The following is a 21,016-nucleotide window of genomic DNA, read 5'->3' on the forward strand; positions in this document are numbered from 1 at the left end:
ATATATATATATATATATATATATATATATATATATATATATATACACACATACATACATACATATATATATACATATACATATACATACATATATATATATAATATATATATATATATATATACTATATGTATTCCAAAATATTATTTCACTATTTATTTTCAAGATCTTTTTGAAAATAGCAGATCTACAAGCTCACTGTGAGCTTGTAGATGTGTTTAAAGGGTTAAACCCCGTCTACTTGGTTTACCGGAGCACCCCCAGGCTCTACACCGGGTTTGCTAGTATTTCCCTCTAGTCTACACCAATGTGTTCATTGCCCGGAAATAGCCGATCTACAAGCTCACAATATGTGTGTATTGCATTAGTCACCTTGGTGAGCAGAGAGCAGGGCGTCTAATAAAACAGGAAGGAACTTTTTGAAATAGTCCAAAGGAGCAGGTGTTGGTTTGTGTTGAAACTGTGTGTGTGTGTGTGTGTGTGTGTGTGTGTGTGTGTGTGTGTGTGTGTGTGTGTGTGTGTGTGTGTGTGTGTGTGTGTGTGTGTGTGTGTGTGTGTGTGTGTGTGTGTGTGTGTGTGTGTGTGTGCGCACGTGCGTGCGTGTTTAGGCTACAAACAAGCGGCTGTGATGGTTACAGCAACTCTGTAACTCTAGCTGTGAAGTCACTGAAGAGTGTCCTTTTGTGTGTGTGTGTGTGTGTGTGTGTGTGTGTGTGTGTGTGTGTGTGTGTGTGTGTGTGTGTGTGTGTGTGTGTGTGTGTGTGTGTGTGTGTGTGTGTGTGTGTGTGTGTGTGTGTGCGTGTGTGCGTGATTGACGGGGGTGTATGACTACCTTCATGCATGTTACTATGACAACAGGATGAGGTCACCCTTCTTGAGCACCAGGAACAGTGTTGACAGACTCTGACATGTCTGTACAGAGCGTGTATGTGTGTATCTATTCATCTATATAACTACATATGTATCTATTCATCTATATAACTACATATGTATCTATTCATCTATATAACTACATATGTATCTATTCATCTATATAACTACATATGTATCTATACATCTATATAACTACATATGTATCTATTCATCTATATAACTACATATGTATCTATTCATCTATATAACTACATATGTATCTATTCATCTATATAACTACATATGTATCTATTCATCTATATAACTACATATGTATCTATACATCTATATAACTACATATGTATCTATACATCTATATAACTACATATGTATCTATTCATCTATATAACTACATATGTATCTATTCATCTATATAACTACATATGTATCTATACATCTATATAACTACATATGTATCTATTCATCTATATAACTACATATGTATCTATACATCTATATAACTACATATGTATCTATTCATCTATATAACTACGTATCTATTCATCTATATAACTACATATGTATCTATTCATCTATATAACTACATATGTATCTATACATCTATATAACTACATATGTATCTATTCATCTATATAACTACATATGTATCTATTCATCTATATAACTACATATGTATCTATTCATCTATATAACTACATATGTATCTATACATCTATATAACTACATATGTATCTATACATCTATATAACTACATATGTATCTATTCATCTATATAACTACATATGTATCTATTCATCTATATAACTACATATGTATCTATTCATCTATATAACTACATATGTATCTATTCATCTATATAACTACATATGTATCTATTCATCTATATAACTACATATGTATCTATACATCTATATAACTACATATGTATCTATTCATCTATATAACTACATATGTATCTATTCATCTATATAACTACATATGTATCTATTCATCTATATAACTACATATGTATCTATACATCTATATAACTACATATGTATCTATTTATCTATATAACTACATATGTATCTATTTATCTATATAACTACATATGTATCTATACATCTATATAACTACATATGTATCTATTTATCTATATAACTACATATGTATCTATACATCTATATAACTACATATGTATCTATTCATCTATATAACTACATATGTATCTATACATCTATATAACTACATATGTATCTATTCATCTATATAACTACATATGTATCTATTCATCTATATAACTACATATGTATCTATACATCTATATAACTACATATGTATCTATACATCTATATAACTACATATGTATCTATACATCTATATAACTACATATGTATCTATTCATCTATATAACTACATATGTATCTATACATCTATATAACTACATATGTATCTATACATCTATATAACTACATATGTATCTATACATCTATATAACTACATATGTATCTATACATCTATATAACTACATATGTATCTATACATCTATATAACTACATATGTATCTATTCATCTATATAACTACATATGTATCTATACATCTATATAACTACATATGTATCTATACATCTATATAACTACATATGTATCTATACATCTATATAACTACATATGTATCTATACATCTATATAACTACATATGTATCTATTCATCTATATAACTACATATGTATCTATTCATCTATATAACTACATATGTATCTATTCATCTATATAACTACATATGTATCTATACATCTATATAACTACATATGTATCTATTCATCTATATAACTACATATGTATCTATTCATCTATATAACTACATATGTATCTATTCATCTATATAACTACATATGTATCTATTCATCTATATAACTACATATGTATCTATTCATCTATATAACTACATATGTATCTATACATCTATATAACTACATATGTATCTATTCATCTATATAACTACATATGTATCTATTCATCTATATAACTACATATGTATCTATTCATCTATATAACTACATATGTATCTATTCATCTATATAACTACATATGTATCTATTCATCTATATAACTACGTATCTATTCATCTATATAACTACATATGTATCTATTCATCTATATAACTACATATGTATCTATTCATCTATATAACTACATATGTATCTATTCATCTATATAACTACGTATCTATTCATCTATATAACTACATATCTATTCATCTACATAACTACATATGTATCTATTCATCTATATAACTACATATGTATCTATTCATCTATATAACTACGTATCTATTCATCTATATAACTACGTATCTATTCATCTATATAACTACATATGTATCTATTCATCTATTTAACTACGTATCTATTCATCTATATAACTACATATGTATCTATTCATCTATATAACTACGTATCTATTCATCTATATAACTACATATGTATCTATTCATCTATATAACTACATATGTATCTATTCATCTATATAACTACATATGTATCTATTCATCTATATAACTACATATGTATCTATTCATCTATATAACTACATATGTATCTATTCATCTATATAACTACATATGTATCTATTCATCTATATAACTACATATGTATCTATTCATCTATATAACTACATATGTATCTATTCATCTATATAACTACATATGTATCTATTCATCTATATAACTACATATGTATCTATTCATCTATATAACTACATATGTATCTATTCATCTATATAACTACATATGTATCTATATAATGTGTTTATAAAACTACATGTATGTATTCATTTATAGAACTATGCTGTGCTGGCAGGTGGCTCAAAACGAGAGCGATTACCAACAGAGGCATATTGGGGGATTTTGGCAATTTATTTGGGGGCGCTATACCCACACGTTTAGCTGCGTTGCTCACTCCACGAATGCCCGATCCCTGCAAGCTGTACCTCGTTGTAAAGATGACTAATCAACGGGAAGAAAATTATGAAAAATGCCAATTTGTATTATTAAAGGGGAGAAATAATCGACCAACGTTACGTTTCCAAACTTTTTTTGGCCAGTTTATTAAAATTGAGTTAGAGAACCACTGCTTTAGTTACTAGTTACTTTGCAGATATAAATTATTATATTATAAAACATACATACCTACCTACATACATACCTAGGCTATTTGAAAATAGCAGATCTACAAGCTCACAACGCGTCGCATCACGACACGTTGTGAGAAACATTTTAGTACTTTTACTTTTGGTACTTAAAGTATATTTTGATGCCAATGCTTTGGTACTTTTACTCAAGTAACACTTTGAACACAGGTCTTTTACTTGTAACAGAGCATTTTTATATTGTGGTATTGCTTCTTTTACTTAAGTAAAACACTTCAGTACTTTCCCCACCACTGTGTATGAAGCACGTGCACTCTGTCTGTCTGTCTGTCTGTCTGTCTGTCTGTCTGTCTGTCTGTCTGTCTGTCTCTTCATTCATTCTTTTGAGCTAAAAGCCCTGTGGCTTGTAAAGCCTAATAAAGTGATAAACACGTTTCATAATATAGCCTGAAGCAGAATGAATGGCAGTCATCTTTCTGTCTCATCAAAGCAGCTGTATGACTAGCAAAGTGTTCCGCTGCTAAAAGACAACAGTGAAGCTTGTATGAGTCACTTCCCATTGTTTATCCCAGTGGTTTTCAACCTTTTTCATGCCAAGGACCCCTAAATTGATATACATTTGGCCGTGGACCCCCGTTTGAAAATGTTTTGTGCCAGGGACCCCCAGAAGCAAAGATATCATTTCATTTTTGCTTTAAAAATATATAAATATTCTAAGATATGCACACCTTTTCAAGGTTTTTCAAAAAAAGCAGATCTACAAGCTCATAGCGCGTCACCGAGTGCCGCGCTATGAGCTTGTATATCTGCTATTTTTGAATAGTCAAAGCTAAGTGGTTAAATATGATTGTGACGCTATTAACTTAATTTTGCTGGGGACCCCCTGGTACTCCCTCAAGGACCACTGGTGGAAATGGAAGAGGTCTCCAACACAAACACTCTGGCTCTGTGTTCTGTTCTTCTCAGCCGTCTAGCCGCCCCCTAAGTTCACTTGCAAGAAAGTTACACACTTTGGCAATTATATTATCTTCTGTTTCTTTTAATTAGTTTGAATGGAATCCAAGGTCAACATGTGACGGCAGACAGGCAGACAGACAGACAGACAGGCAGGCAGGCAGGCAGGCAGGCAGGCAGGCAGGCAGACATGTGGTTTTGGCAGCATGCAGGCCATCTTGGCAGAGCGTCACGGCTGGATTTAAGCAAAAACAACAGAAGAGAATCTAGATGCTTAAGCTCTTTGATTGGTGGAGATATTTTAAAAATAGACTCATTGAGATTCAAACTAATATTTTGAGGGCCACGGCCATTTCACTGTTTAACTATTTGGTCTGAGTTTAAACAGGTGAAATTACACTTTTAGACCAGATCATATATGATGTGGTCCCATTCTCCTCTCCTCTCCTCTCCTCAGAAGCAGAAGTTCGTGTCACATTGGGTGATCAGCCTCCATGCTCCAGAGGAGATCAGGGACAGCTGTGGTTGGACAGCCAGAAGAAAGGTCTGCTGGTCTGTGACGGACAGGCATGGATCCCCCTGCTACAGGGTGAGCACCATAACAACATGTCATTATTAACATTGATATCATAGACATGCGTTTTGTTAAACTAGCGACTGGAAGCATATATTCATGACAATGTTTATTAAGGTCATAAAACCCCTATTGCTAGCCTCTCGGTGCTAGCCCTTTGGTGCTAGCCCCTTGGTGCTAGCCCCTTGGTTCTAGCCCTTTGGTGCTAGCCCCTTGGTGCTAGCCCCTTGGTACTAGCCCCTTGGTGCTAGCCCCTTGGTGCTAGCCTCTTGGTGCTGGGTGTCCGACAGCGCAGCGCTCCGACGTTTCCAATACTAAACCCGAACCAAACCCGCACCCTAACCCTAACCGCACGCGGATGCCACATAGTCGGAGAAAAGGTCTGTCGGATTAACGCATGCCTCCCCTTGGTGCTAGCCCCTTGGTACTAGCCCCTTGGTGCTAGCCCCTTGGTGCTAGCCTCTCGGTGCTAGCCCCTTGGTTAATATCTGGGAAATCCCAACATGACAGTAGCCTTGGATGCTTGTGTGATGTTTTTGCTTTTTACCCCTTTTATTCCCCAATTTAGTCGTTGTGCCAATGAATTCCTCCCCACACACATGTCTGTGTTGTCACTGCTGTTGTATCCTACTGACTCACCTGCCAGTGAGGAGTCGTATAAATGAGGACGTATAGAGCCTTCCTTCTACTCCTCCCGCCCAACACTCCCTGCTGACCAAAACTCCTCCTCTCCTCTCCTCTCCTCTCCTCTCCTCTCCTCTCCTCTCCTCTCCAGAGAAGGAGCGTCTAGACTATGTAGAGGACTACCAGGATCTGTATACGAGCTCAGAGACCTTTGATGTAGAGGTCTTCTCCATTCCCTCAGCTGGTCTCTTTATGGCCACAGCCAACAGGTAGTCTGTATATCCTATACATACTATATACATTGACAGGAACCAAATGGACCCTTATGGGTCTGTAACTCTGAGAGTGTACAAATGGAACCAAATGGACCCGTTAGGGTCCATTTGGTTCCATTTTTACACTCTCTGAGTTAAATTAACATTGATTTTACAATATGAATTGGGGTCCCAGAGGTATAAATGCCATTAAATGGGGGTCCGTAGCCTAATGCATGTCAAACCGGGGGTCCTTGAAATTAAAATGGTTGAGAATGGCCGTAAAAACCTTCTCTTATTGGGGTCCCTGGCTTATCTTTTCAAATGGGGGTCCACGGGGTAGTAAGTGTCAATTTGGGGGTCCTTGACATGAAAAAGTTCGAGAACCACTGCTATATACTAGCTATACTAGCTACTACTACTATACATTAGCCCTGGCCCAGAGCGTTAGTGAGTTCTCTCTAACACTCTGTCAGGCGCTCGGCTCTGCTTATAGACAAGGAATTCCACGGCCCTGTGAGGCTCCAACTGTAGTAAAAAAAGTCACACCCAGTGTGAAGTGGGCGGTGTGTGGTCATCACAACATGACTCACTTAAAAAAAAGGATAGATGACTTTTTTCTAAGTCCATACTGCTATTCATAGGGCTGCACATGTGTCATGTGTTTCGCTAGCCAATCACAGTCCTGAATTTGCAAAGTCAGCCAATCACATTACAGCTAGTGGTGATGACACTAGCTGTAATGTGATTGGCTGACTTTGCAAAAGTATAGATTTGCATTGACTGTGGAAGGGTTAGGGTTGTAGACTGCGTTGTAGACAAACCACTTCACTACTCACCCAAACAAAGGCTGTTTTGTGTTGTTTAAAGTCTATTCTCCAGGATGGGAAGCCTCTCAGCACCCCACCCTCTCTGTGTAATACACTTTATGGGCAGAAAATGTCCACGAGATGGAAATGATTTTATTTACTCCACTGAGCCCCCTACAGATCTGTTCTATATACATTACCATAGACCAGATCTGTAGGGGGTGCAGTGGAGTGAATTAAATCATTTCCCTGTCTTCCTCCTTGTTATGGCCTATGAGCCAGGTCGTAACAATACTATAGAACTGCAGACTCACTCCCAATCTTCTGCCGTAATCTGAAGACTCACCTCTTCAGCCTCCACCTCAGCCCGTAGCACTTGTCCTAGCCTTGACGGCCTTGCAGGATTATGCAAAGGCTAAAATGTCACTTAGATAGCGTGTTATGTAGACAGATGCCAGGTCCATTGTTGGCCTGGCATCCTATAGTGTGTATAGGTTATATAGTTATAGTTATATAGTTATAGATAGCGTGTTATGTAGACAGATGCCAGGTCATTGTTGACTTCAATGTACAGGCTGATGATAGGTTCTTGGGTTACTTATGTATTATTAGATTATTAGTTTACTTATGTATTACTTTATTATTAGATTACTATTTTTATGCATTTGATGTATTATGTGTATATTATGATGTATCTGGGTCACTCTGGATCAAGAGTGTCTGCTAAATGCCTAAATTGTAAACTATATACATACCATATACATACTATATACATACTATACATCCTGCTGTTTACTTTGTTTTTAGGATACAACAGTAGTGACAACACATATAATGTGCCAAAGTCTGACGTAATTTACACATCGTCACCTTATTAAACTAATGGCCTAAGTCATTTTTTCAAGGTTTTCAGGAAAAATAACAAATTATAACAAATTATGACTATTTAAATAGAAATAACACTGTCTGTCAGTTATGTAACATAAGAGATTTAAATAGGTTTAAATAGGATTAAATCTGACTTAGGCCAAAATAAAAAGCAAAACAAATTACAAAATGGCCTAAATCAGTAAATAATTTGGCTTAAGTCACAAAACCATGTGACTTAGGCCAAACAAAAGGCCTATTTTGTCCTAAGTCACACTAGGGAGTTAGGCCATTATACTAAAAGGACAGCATGATCCTTTTCAATTAGGAGATGGGCCATTTTACCAGAGGTGGCCAGTGTCATGAGGACCTGACTTAGGCAAAAATATCATTTTCCTCAAAAAATGACTTAGGCCATTAGTTTAATAGGGTGACGACATCCTACCTGGGTCATTTTCCCATAGACGTGTTTAATATTGTTTGACTCTTATGGATATGAAGCATCGACTGACGGTTATCTATCTATCTATCTATCTATTATCTATCTATCTATCTATCTATCTATCTATCTATCTATCTATCTATCTATCTATCTATCTATCTATCTATCTATCTATCTATCCAATCTCTATATGTAATATGTAAACGATACAGAGCCTCCTCCCCAATAGAGCTGGGACAGTTTGTTTATTTTTGCACCACAATTCTTATATGAGACGATTCTAAGATGACCCAATGTTGTTCTCCATAGAGAAATTACTTTAGGGACCCAGAGGGTGAACCAGTGACTGTAATGATGTCACGTTGCGGGGACTCTCTTTGATGATGTCACTGTGCAGGGACTCTCTTTGATGATGTCACTTTGCAGGGACTCGAGGCCCGGCTCTGGCATCTATAAATGGACCGAGGGGAAGTTCCATCTCTACCAGAACATCAGCACGCAGGAGGCCAAAGCCTGGAAGTGTTTCACCATCAATGACAAGGTGGCTTTGATTGAGTGCTTGAATAACCAATGATTTGATGACCGGGTCATCGGTCAATAGAACGCTCAGTAGGAGACTCTTTGAGACTCGCACGGCCTTTTCCCATGTTGTTGAAGCGCAAGGGGGCGAGAGTCAGCGCACTGAAGTGAAGGCACAGCCGGCTGTGTTGTTGACGGATGCACGCTTATGAGAAACAACAAAAATAAAACCTGGCAAAACTGTTGCGTGCATTAGTGCAAGATGAGGATAAAGGAAACATTCAGTCTAAATGTCCAGTTTGCTAATTCACAAGTACTACTACTACTTTTGCATTTGAAACTTTAAATTTCTCTAAATATTATAAACTTTCAGGACAGTACAAATATCATTTATGAAAAGGCTACTATAGGCTACAGTGAAGTCGGACTATAATGACTGAAACGTTTTTTATTTTTTTTACTCTCTTGGTGTGGGGATTCATTATTATTATTATCTGGCATCTTGCGCTAATGCACGCAACTGTTTTGGCAGGTTTATTTTTGTTATTTCTCATAAGTGTGAATCCGTTGTCCGTCAACAACACAGTAGCCTGTGCCTTGACTTCAGCGTGCTGACTCTCTCACTCTTTAATGCCATTTTTATCTCTGGGACCCCAATTTATATTGTAAAATCAATGTTAATTTAACTCTGAGAGTCTACAAATGGAACCAAATGGACCCTAACCGGTCCATTTGGTTCCATTTGTACACTCGCAGTTACAGACCCATAAGGGTCCATTTGGTTCCTATAACTATCCATTTTTTAGCTGGGGACCCCCTGGAACTCCCTCAAGGACCCCTGGGGGTGCCCGGACCCCACTTTGAGAACCGCTTCCGGAGCCGTTTTTTATCACGCTGTCTTTTTGTTTTTGTTTTTTTCAAAACACCACCATTACACTGAGAGTGTACAAATGGCCCCGTAAGGTACACTCTCAGAGTTACAGACCTGTAAGGGTCCATTTGGTTCCATTTGTACACTCTCAGACTTACTTCAGAGAGAGAGAGAGAGAGAGAGAGAGAGAGAGAGAGAGATTCTTTGATGTGGTTCTGACTGAAGCATCCTTGTAATCACACAACGTAATACTGTGTGATGTTCAGCAGGCTCTCTCAGTGATTTAAAGTGCCTTAATTACAGCCCAGATAACCTGTTGACTTCATAATGCACTGAAATCCTCACATTATTTCAACTGTAAAACATAGACTCACTCACTCTCTGTTTTACACCTGTAAACCGTGTGATGTGATGACAATAAAGACCGTTCTGAGTTAGACTGAGGAGGTCAATGCGTTCTGGTCAATTCTCTCTGGGGAAGGGTGTTTTTAAGGCCCTGTCCACATTAGCATGGACATTAGGAAAAGCTGCTTGTACGTGCGTAAGTTAGGCACGCATAAAACCTTCTTGATTCCTCTACGTTTGGGCCTCTCGTCCGATCACAAAACTGTATTGTATTTGCCGGTCTCTAAAACCCTGTCATAACCACGTCAAATGGATTGTTTTATGGACACGGTGATGTCACCGTTTCCAGAAAGTGTCAACGCAAATCATATGCACCAGGATCTCAGGCACGTGCACACATACACATGAAAGGGGGCTCGAGCCCCTGCCCTTTTACCCGTCGGTAAAAAGAGTGCCCTCTCCAGACTAGAAAAAACAGAACAAAACCAAAAAAATCCATTACCCCAAAAAGACATTTCAACTGCCCCTAGCGGCCTAATGGTAAGGCCGACGGTATGTTGGATGCAGCTCAAAGTGAACTTTACTCAGGTATCTAGTTTGTCGCCGTCCGACCTTCCTAGCCCGTGTTTTTAAAGAAAAACGGGCGACAATGGCCAAAACTCAATCGAAAACCGGCGAAAGTGGCCGTTTTCAAGATGTTTTGGACATTATCTCTGGAACGGAAGGTCCAATCTGCTCAGTTCAAAGCTTGTTGGATGCGTGACTTTAAGCAGGCAATGACACATTTTCGGGTTATTTGGGTTTTCGGGCCTAAAAGTATGGTAATTGTTCGGTGCCCTTTTGAAATTCCAGCCCCTGCCTCTCCAAATCCCTCTGTCCACTGTTGCATGCAGCATGGGCCTGGACACAACAACCGTAATGGTGAATGGCGGGGTATTCTATTCAAGTTTGGTTAAATTACACGTTTATAACTTAACGTTGCGTTGTTGCATCAACTGCACCCGACCACTGTTAATTGTGTCGACTAAAACTACGACGAAACATGTTCATCGACTACCTTTTTTCACTGACAAAAACGAAGTAAAAACTAAGCTATAATGCCTCAATGTATTGACAATTTCATCAACAAATAAAAACCTGACTATCGTAGAAGAGATCTAAGTGATTGTATGCGTGGTTGTGTGTGGGTGTCACTTTCCCAAAATCTCTCTCTCTCAAGTGTACTTGGTGGTAGCTAACACTCTCTCTCTCTCTATCTCTCTCTCTCTCTCTCTCTCTCTCTCTCTCTCTCAGGTGTACTTGGTGGTAGCTAACTCTAAGGAGTCGTCCAGTGAGATGTCAGTGATCTATAAATGGAGTTCCAGACGTCAGAGGTTCGTTCGGTACCAGAGCCTCCAGACCCACTCTGCTCTGGACTGGGAGGCCTTCCGCATACACAACCACACCTTCCTGGCCGTGGCCAATCACAGAAGAGGTACATTGTATTCATTTTTATTTTTTTCAATCTTGTGAAAAATTAGCCTTGTTGATCGGCTAATTTTGGTGTACAACGCGGGGCGCGCAACAGCGTAAACTCCTAAAACAATGTTCGGAAACTTTATTTTGGTGGGTTGTTATTCCTGATTACTCGCCTTCACAACGAGGTGCAACTTGTAAGGATGGTGTGTTTATGGAATGAGCTACACAGCTAACCGTGTGGGTAGCGCCCCCTCATGGAATGAGCTACACAGCTAACCGTGTGCAGTGGTGGGAAAAGTACAAATTCTTTTTACTTAAGTTTAAGTATCAATACTGCAATGCAGAAATACTCTGTTACAAGTAAATGTCCGGAAATCAAAATTTACTTGCGTAAAAGTACAAAAGTATTGGTATCAAAATGTACTTAAAGTACCAAAAGTAGAACGTTTTCAAATGCATATCAAGTTTTCAATTTTTCTTTTGTTGAAAATTGCAGATCTACAAGCTCTCAAGATTTGTCGAATCGCGACGCATTGTGAGCTTGTAGATCGGCTATTTTCAAAATGCCAATATGTGTATACTGTAGGGCTGAAGTGGTTAATGTGTGTTACTGTTTTGTAATAATAATTAAAGTCTACAAAGTAACAAGTAACTTAAGTAAGTAAGTTTTCAAATAATTATAATGGAGTAAAAGTATAATATTTGCCTCCGAGATGTAGTGGAATACAAGTAAAAGTACTGAAAATTGGAAATACTCCAGTAAAGTAAAAATACCTCAAAACTGTACTTAAGTGCCGTACTTGAGTAAATGTACTTAGTTACTTTCCACCACTGACCGTGTGGTAGCGCCCTCCAAACATGGAGATGTGTGTTTTTATCTGTTGATGAAATGATGAATATATTTAGTCATAGTTTTAGTCATCATAGCTTAGTTTTCATTGATCATTATGAATATATTTAGTCATAGTTTTAGTCATCATAGCTTCGTCTTCATTGATCATTACACACAGTGGCGTGCACAGACATTTTGAGGGGCAGGTGCTCAAGTAAATTATACTTTTTTTTGTTGACTTGGTCTGCTCTTTTTTCCCTCTACACCTATACCTCTTTGCCAAAAATAGCAGATCTACAAGTAGACAGGGCCGAACATGGAAAATTCCCCCTGGAAAACAATGTGGTAGGCATTTTTGAGTAAAAGTACTAAGTGAGTTGTTTCTATTTGATTTTTAGGTGCTGAATCCATTTCTGCCGGATGCCAAGCTGTAAAAGTCTCGGTTTAGGCATAAATATCGAGAAATTTGCATAATGAGCAACTTAATTGCCAAAAACTGGGAAAAGGCTATAATTTAGCTTTTAATTAACTTATAAAGGTAATCTAAGAGTTTAAGTCCATGTTTATGATGTCCAGAAATCCATCTATTACCATGGTGCAATCATGCTACCTTTCCTTATTAGCATAAATTTTGCAAGAATTTGGTAAAAGCCAGGACATTACAATTTGTTTTTCTCTTTTAGTCCTAAAAGTTTAGCTCTCGAATCTAAGTCTAGGTTTTAATGTCCACTTACTTAATGGCCTTACTAGACTCTAATAGGCTCTATTAGGCTGTACTAGGCTCCTGTCAGCCCTTTAGCCCCTTTGCACTTGAGATTAACCACTGTGTCCACGGGCAATAGTTTTACGTGGGTTTGTGTCCACCGGCAATAGTTTTACATGAACATTTCTAGGCTATAATATAGTACTGCCCCGTACAACCTAACAGAGCCCAGCACAGCCCACCAGAGCCCATTATAGCCCATTATAGCCCACCAGAGCCCAGCAGTCCGGCACATTCCAGCACACAAAGTCCAGCCCACTGGGAGAATAGCCTAGGGTATGGGGGTAGTTAAATGACTGTAATAGGCTATACAGGGCTGGGTCCAGCTGGAATAGGCTAGACTAGAATGTTCTAGGTCTTACTAGACTCTAATAGGCTCTATTAGGCTGTACTAGGCTCTTGTCAGCCCTGTAGCCCCTTTGCACTTGAGATCAACCACTGTGTCCACGGGCAATAGTTTTACATGGGTTTGTGTCCACCGGCAATAGTTTTACATGAAAATGTCTAGGCTATAGTATAGTACTGCCCCGTACAACCTAACAGAGCCCAGCACAGCCCACCAGAGCCCACTATAGCCCACCAGAGCTAAGCAGTACGGTACATTCCAGCATACAAAGTCCAGCCCACTGGGAGAATAGCTTAGGATATGGGCGTAGTTAAATAACTGTATTAGGCTATACAGGGCTGGGTCCAGCTGGAATAGGCTAGACTAGAATGTTCTAGGCCTTACTAGACTCTAATAGCCTAGAAATGTTCATGTAAAACTATTGCCGGTGGACACAAACTCATGTAAAACTATTGCCCGTGGACACAGTGGTTAATCTCAAGTGCAAAGGGGCTAAAGGGCTGACAAGAGCCTAGTACAGCCTAATAGAGCCTATTAGAGTCTATTAAGACCTAGAACATTCTAGCCTAGTCTATTCCAGCTGGACCCAGCCCTGTATAGCCTATTACAGTCATTTAACTACCCCCGTACCCTAGGCTATTCTCCCAGTGGGCTGGACTTTGTGTGCTGGAATGTGCCGGACTGCTGGGCTCTGGTGGGCTATAATGGGCTATAATGGGCTCTGGTGGGCTCTGCTGGGCTCTGTTAGGTTGTACGGGGCAGTACTATACTATAGCCTAGAAATGTTCATGTAAAACTATTGCCGGTGGACACAAACCCATGTAAAACTATTGCCCGTGGACACAGTGGTTAATCTCAAGTGCAAAGGGGCTAAAGGGCTGACAAGAGCCTAGTACAGCCTAATAGAGCCTATTAGAGTCTAGTAAGACCTAGAACATTCTAGTCTAGCCTATTCCAGCTGGACCCAGCCCTGTATAGCCTATTACAGTCCTTTAACTACCCCCATGCCCTAGGCTATTCTCCCAGTGGGCTGGACTTTGTGTGCTTGAATGTGCCGGACTGCTGGGCTCTGGTGGGCTATAATGGGCTCTGGTGGGCTGTGCTGGGCTCTGTTAGGTTGTACGGGGCAGTACTATACTATAGCCTAGAAACTTTCATGTAAAACTATTGCCGGTGGACACAAACCCTTGTAAAACTATTGCCCGTGGTCGTGGACACAGTGGTTAATCTCAAGTGCAAAGGGGCTACAGGGCTGACAAGAGCCTAGTACAGCCTAATAGAGCCTATTAGAGTCTAGTAAGGCCTAGAACATTCTAGTCTAGCCTATTCCAGCTGGACCCAGCCCTGTATAGCCTATTACAGTCATTTAACTACCCCCATGCCCTAGGCTATTCTCCCAGTGGGCTGGACTTTGTGTGCTGGAATGTGCCGGACTGCTGGGCTCTGGTGGGCTATAATGGGCTATAATGGGCTCTGGTGGGCTTTGCTGGGCTCTGTTAGGTTGCCGTGCCCTCTTTTAGCCAGTGGATGTGCATCCGTTCTTTCTTAGGCGATGACCATCCCTGCTACAAAGTTTTGTGGCGTTATGTGAAGCCATTTGGGAGTTGGGTGTCTTTTTGCGATTGACCACGCCCATTGCCCCGCCCCCTTATGGCCGAGGGGCATGGGAAGTTAATTTGGTTCATCATCAGCCCATGCTACACCCTTCCACCAAGTTTCATAAAAGTTGGCGCAGTAGTTTTTCCGTAATCCTGCTTACAAACAGACGCTCAGACAAACAAGTGGTGGTGAAACCATATCTTCTTTGGCGGAGGAATAAAAAAAACTGGGACCCTTATTTCACTGGCATCCGGTGGATTCTTATTGGGGACACATTGAACTTTGAAAAAATGCTGGATGCCAACTTTTACTCAAAAATGCCTAAATGAGGCGTTGTGGGCTTGTAGATCTGCTATTTTTGGCTAAAGTTCTCCTCAGAAAAGGGATGCTAGGTTTCGAGTGGTTATGGTAAAAAGAAAAATCATATCACATAAAGATTTGGCGGACCCGCTGTAGTAACTCTGAGGACCCCCTAGAACTGAAAAAAATAAAAACTTTTTTCTTCTTTTTTTCAAAAGGGCACTTCTGGCCAAGAGGGCAAAGGGCAGGTGCTCTAGCACCACCTAGAGTCTATCTGTGCACGTCCCTGATTACATATCAACTAGACTATAATGTTTATTTTATGTTTGGTTGCGCTCGGGTGTTGAGCTCTGAAAATAGCAGATCTACAAGCTCACATGCAACGTGCAAAATGTAAAATCAGCAATTACCACGCCATCAAGGCACCACCAACATACATTTTAGTAACTAAATCAACTGTATATTTAGTCGACTAAAACTAGAAACTAAAACTAAACTTTTTACGACTAAACAAAAACATTTCAGGTGACTAAAATATGGCTAAAACTAAATGGAATTTTATTCAAAAGACTAAAAAGAAAAATCAACACTGCATCTGTCAGGAGGGCCATTCAGAACGTGTGAACGTTGGCCTACAAGTGGGCCGGCCTTAGATCAGGAAGCAAGCCACGCTTTACCCAATCAAATGTAGTGGGCGGGATTTACATCCGTACGTTCGCTTTTTAATGTGTTTTCAATGGAAACAAGCCCAGAGTCATTCAACAATGGCGTCTTTGGAGCCGACAACACCACGGAAAGTTAGTAACATTTTAACCTGTTCTTGTTGTGTCACAGTGTGTTGTTGTGTCACAGTGTGTTGTTGTGTGACAGTGTGTTGTTGTGTGACAGTGTGTTGTTGTGTGACAGTGTGTTGTTGTGTCACAGTGTGTTGTTGTGTGACAGTGTGTTGTTGTGTGACAGTGTGTTGTTGATCTTATACAGACATTTCTCTCACATCAAAAGATTTGCTCTGAGGGCTGAGGCTCCACAGATGGTATCTGTTTGCTCTGTGTGTGTGTGTGTGTGTGTGTGTGTGTGTGTGTGTGTGTGTGTGTGTGTGTGTGTGTGTGTGTGTGTGTGTGTGTGTGTGTGTGTGTGTGATCTTTGATTCGTCATTCATGTGGGGCTTTGCATCCTCTCTATGTATGTGTATGTGCTCACTCACCTGCTATTGCCTCGCATTTCCTTGGTGTGTGTGTGTGTGTGTGTGTGTGTGTGTGTGTGTGTGTGTGTGTGTGTGTGTGTGTGTGTGTGTGTGTGTGTGTGTGTGTGTGTGTGTGCAAACAAACCATTGTACACTACTACATCACAGAGTGAGAAGAGAGTTTCATGTACGATTGATGATTGAATGGAAGTTAAATAGATGGGTGGGTGGAAACACACACACACACACACACACACACACACACACACACACACACACACACACACACACACACACACACACACACACACACACACACACACACACACACACACACACACACACACACCCTCTCTTCTCCTGTGAAGTGGAGTCACATTGATCTGAACTGAAAGGAACTTATAAAGAACTGCCTGTTGTATGATCTACCGTGTGTGTGTGTGTGTGTGTGTGTGTGTGTGTGTGTGTGTGTGTGTGTGTGTGTGTGTGTGTGTGTGTGTGTGTGTGTGTGTGTGTGTGTGTGTGTGTGTGTGTGTGTGTGTGTGTGTGTGTGTGTACCTGGCACGCAGCCAGATGCTACAGGTGTAGAGGTCTTTTATTTTTTTTACGATGGTCGTCAGATCATAAAACACGCACACGTTGAGAGAGTTTGATCATAACCCCCTCCACACACACACACACACTTACGCGCGCACGCACGCACACACACACACACACACACACACACACACACACACACACACACACACACACACACACACACACACACACACACACACACACACACACACACACACACACACACACACACACACACACACACACACACACTGTCATAGCCTCACAGTAAAAGGTTTGACACGAGACATGCAGTCACGTAGACGTTTGACTCAAACATTCAACATGCTTAAATAATGCACGTCTTATCGTAATCTCATGAATGGTGATGATTGCTCCTCTCTGTATGTCATCCTCAGCTAGTGACTCCAACCACAACATAGAAAGTGTAATTTACCGCTGGAACCCAGGCACCAAGGTAGGCCTACTTCCTGTCACATGTCACATATTGTTTATGTTCAGGCAGCTACCGCTCATAATTATATTATGATGTATTATATATTATATATTATCATATATGTATTGGTTCCTTTATGTTTCTAGTGCAGTTGTTTTATTGGTTATATTGCAGCTGTTCTATTGGTTTATAATGGTTTCTATTGCAGCTGTTCTAATGGTTTATAATGGTTTCTATTGCAGCTGTTCTAATGGTTTATATTGGTTTCTATTGCAGCTGTTCTAATGGTTTATATTGGTTTCTATTGCAGCTGTTCTAATGGTTTATAATGGTTTCTATTGCAGCTGTTCTAATGGTTTATATTGGTTTCTATTGCAGCTGTTCTAATGGTTTATATTGGTTTCTATTGCAGCTGTTCTAATGGTTTATATTGGTTTCTATTGCAGCTGTTCTAATGGTTTATATTGGTTTCTATTGCAGCTGTTCTAATGGTTTATATTGGTTTCTATTGCAGCTGTTCTAATGGTTTATATTGGTTTATTGGTTTATATTGGTTTATATTGCAGCTGTTTTATTGGTTTCTATTGCAGCTGTTTGAGGTGAACCAGACGTTGGTGACCTCGGGGGCGTATGACTGGGAGTTCTTCCGGGTCGGACCCTACTACTTCCTGGTTGTAGCCAACACCTTCAACGGTCACACCACCAGCATCGACTCCATCATCTACATCTGGATGGACGGACACTTCACCGTCTTCCAGCATATACCAGTGAGTATAATAATAATAATAAATATAGCTGCAAGCAGCGATAATACGGGGCCAGTGAATAGAGAGAGAGAGAGACATGGAAACGGAATAGATTGAAGAGAGAGAGAGTGACATGGAAACAATAGATTGATGAGAGAGAGAGATGGAAACATAATGGTTTGATTGGACATCTCAACCTACTGCCATTAACAGGATTCGAACTCTCAACCTTCAGACTAATAGGCTGCAACACTACCTATAGTGCTATAGCTTTGTCCAGGCTGATATTGTCTGTTGAAGATCATAAACTCTTGCCTTCTTTCATGAACCAAGCCCCTGTTTCACTAACACTAAGATCACTCGTTCACAAACCATTTACCAATAAAGAAATTGTACATCTCCTCAGAACCAAAACTAGTGAAAGTAGCCGATCTACAAGCTCACAAACCATGAAAGGTTGTGAGATTGTAGATCAGCTATTTTCAGAATGAAGTATGTCATACGTTGAAAAAACGTACTCTCAAATAAGCATTTCAGGTTATCTTTACCATTTGCATATGTATTCATTGATACAGTCATGTTGTTTGCAATTCAACTTAAATTAAGTCTGCATCAAGTGAGGCTTGAACTGGCAACCTTGGGATTGTGAGGCATTCATTTAAGGGAGACACCATTGGCCCAACAGACAAGTAACTGTGAAAAAGGAGATCACACAGATGATACAGTTTCACGCAAATAGCTGAAAAATCCTGGGTTTAAGTGTTTTTCAAACTGTTCAAAATTGCGGACAATCTAAGGGCGGCACTTACTGGTCAAAGCGATAGATGTGTTCCTCATGAGTCAAGGCACATGTGTAAGCAAGTTTCACGACTTTCGGCCAAACGAGGCATGACTTATGCCTGTTTAAAGTCTGCCTTTTCAAAAAATTGCTATAGCGCCCCCTTTTGGCCAATTGGAGTAAGATTGGTTTCAGTGATATTTGGAATGACCCTGTACATTTCTGCAAAGTTTCAAAGAAATGTGAGTCTGCATGTATGTTTTAGGCACAGATGAATAATTTTCATAAAACTGTAATAGTTAAAACCTATCTCCTCCTGGGATTTTTGAGCAATCTGCACGAAACGTTTAACACTTGAACTTTGGACCTCTGCATACAAAAATTTCCAACGGATTTTCCATAAGTGAAAAAATGCAGAAGTTAGGAGCCAATGACTGTTTTTCATATAATGCAAAATGGTGGGAGATCTAAAGGTCAGAGGTCAAAAGTCAGAGGGTGAAAGTTGTTCAGCATGAGGAGACGCATATGTGTATTCAAGTTTCATGGCTCTAGGTCAAACAGGGCATGAGTTGTACCTGTTCAAAGTTGCCATTTTCAATTGAGTGCTATAGCGCCACCTTTGGACGAAAGATTGTGAGAATTATTTCTTGATCGTTTTTCATGACCATCTACCATATGGCCGAGTTTCGTAAAAAGCGACTGCACGGTTCAGCCAGAACTGCGAAAAGTGGCAGAAGAAGTGACAGAATACTGCCAATAACAAAACAGGTCCAGAGCTGAGCTCTGGCCCCGTAATAATAGCACAATAAGACATGGAAAGGGAATAGATTGAAATTGAGACAAAGCAAATGATTCCAACAGGCGAAAATTCTTTTTAGCCCAACCCAGCTGAGGTGGTCATATATAGGACGCAGGGGGGCAATCCCAGGTGAAAAACCTCACCCATTAACATCTCAACCTATTGCCATTGACAGGAATCAAACTCTCGACCTTTGGATTCACAGGCTGAGACACTACCTATACCGCTATAGCTTTGTCCAGGCTGAGGTCATCTGTTGAAGATAAAAGTGAACCAGTGAAAGCAGCCGATCTACAAGCTCAGAAACATGTTGCTATCTGAAAAGTTTTGAGATTGTAGATCGGTTATTTTCACAATGAAGTTTGTCATACATTAAAAAAACATACTCTCTCCAAGACGCATTTCATCATTACCTTTAACAGTTGCACATGTATTCAATGATACAGTCATGTTGTTTGCAATTCAACTTAAATTAAGTCTGCATCAAGTGAGGCTTGAACTGGCGACCCTGAGATTGTGAGGCCTTCATTTAAGGGAGACGCCATTGGCCCAACAGATAAGTAACTGTGAAAAAGGAGATCACACAGATGATACAGTTTCACGCAAATAGCTGAAAAATCCTGGGTTTAAGTGTTTTTCAAACTGCTCAAAATTGCGGACAATCTAAGGGCGGAGCTTACTGGTCAAAGCGATAGATGTGTTCCTCATGAGTCAAGGCACATGTGTAAGCAAGTTTCACGACTTTCGGCCAAACGAGGCATGACTTATGCCTGTTTAAAGTATGCCTTTTAAAAAAATTGCTATAGCGCCCCCTTTTGGCCAATTGGAGTGAGATTGGTTTCAGTGATATTTGGAATGACCCTGTACATTTCTGCCAAGTTTCAAAGAAATGTGAGTCTGCATGAATGTTTTAGGCACAGATGAATAATTTTCATA

General features: G+C 39.6%; 1 protein-coding gene across 1 annotated transcript in view; it reads left to right on the top strand.

The window, feature by feature from the left end:
* Window positions 1-21,016, top strand: part of tspeara (thrombospondin-type laminin G domain and EAR repeats a) — a 45,574-nt gene that overhangs the window by 15,125 nt on the left and 9,433 nt on the right. The window contains exons 6-11 of the mRNA XM_084085516.1: window positions 5,414-5,545; window positions 6,306-6,423; window positions 8,953-9,067; window positions 11,555-11,735; window positions 17,720-17,778; window positions 18,348-18,524. Coding sequence (XP_083941642.1) covers window positions 5,414-5,545; window positions 6,306-6,423; window positions 8,953-9,067; window positions 11,555-11,735; window positions 17,720-17,778; window positions 18,348-18,524 — 782 coding nt within the window. The remainder of the gene's footprint in view (window positions 1-5,413; window positions 5,546-6,305; window positions 6,424-8,952; window positions 9,068-11,554; window positions 11,736-17,719; window positions 17,779-18,347; window positions 18,525-21,016) is intronic.

The sequence above is a fragment of the Gymnoscopelus microlampas genome, assembly GCF_963454915.1.
Source record: "Gymnoscopelus microlampas genome assembly, chromosome: 17".
Taxonomy (NCBI): Eukaryota; Metazoa; Chordata; class Actinopteri; order Myctophiformes; family Myctophidae; genus Gymnoscopelus; species Gymnoscopelus microlampas.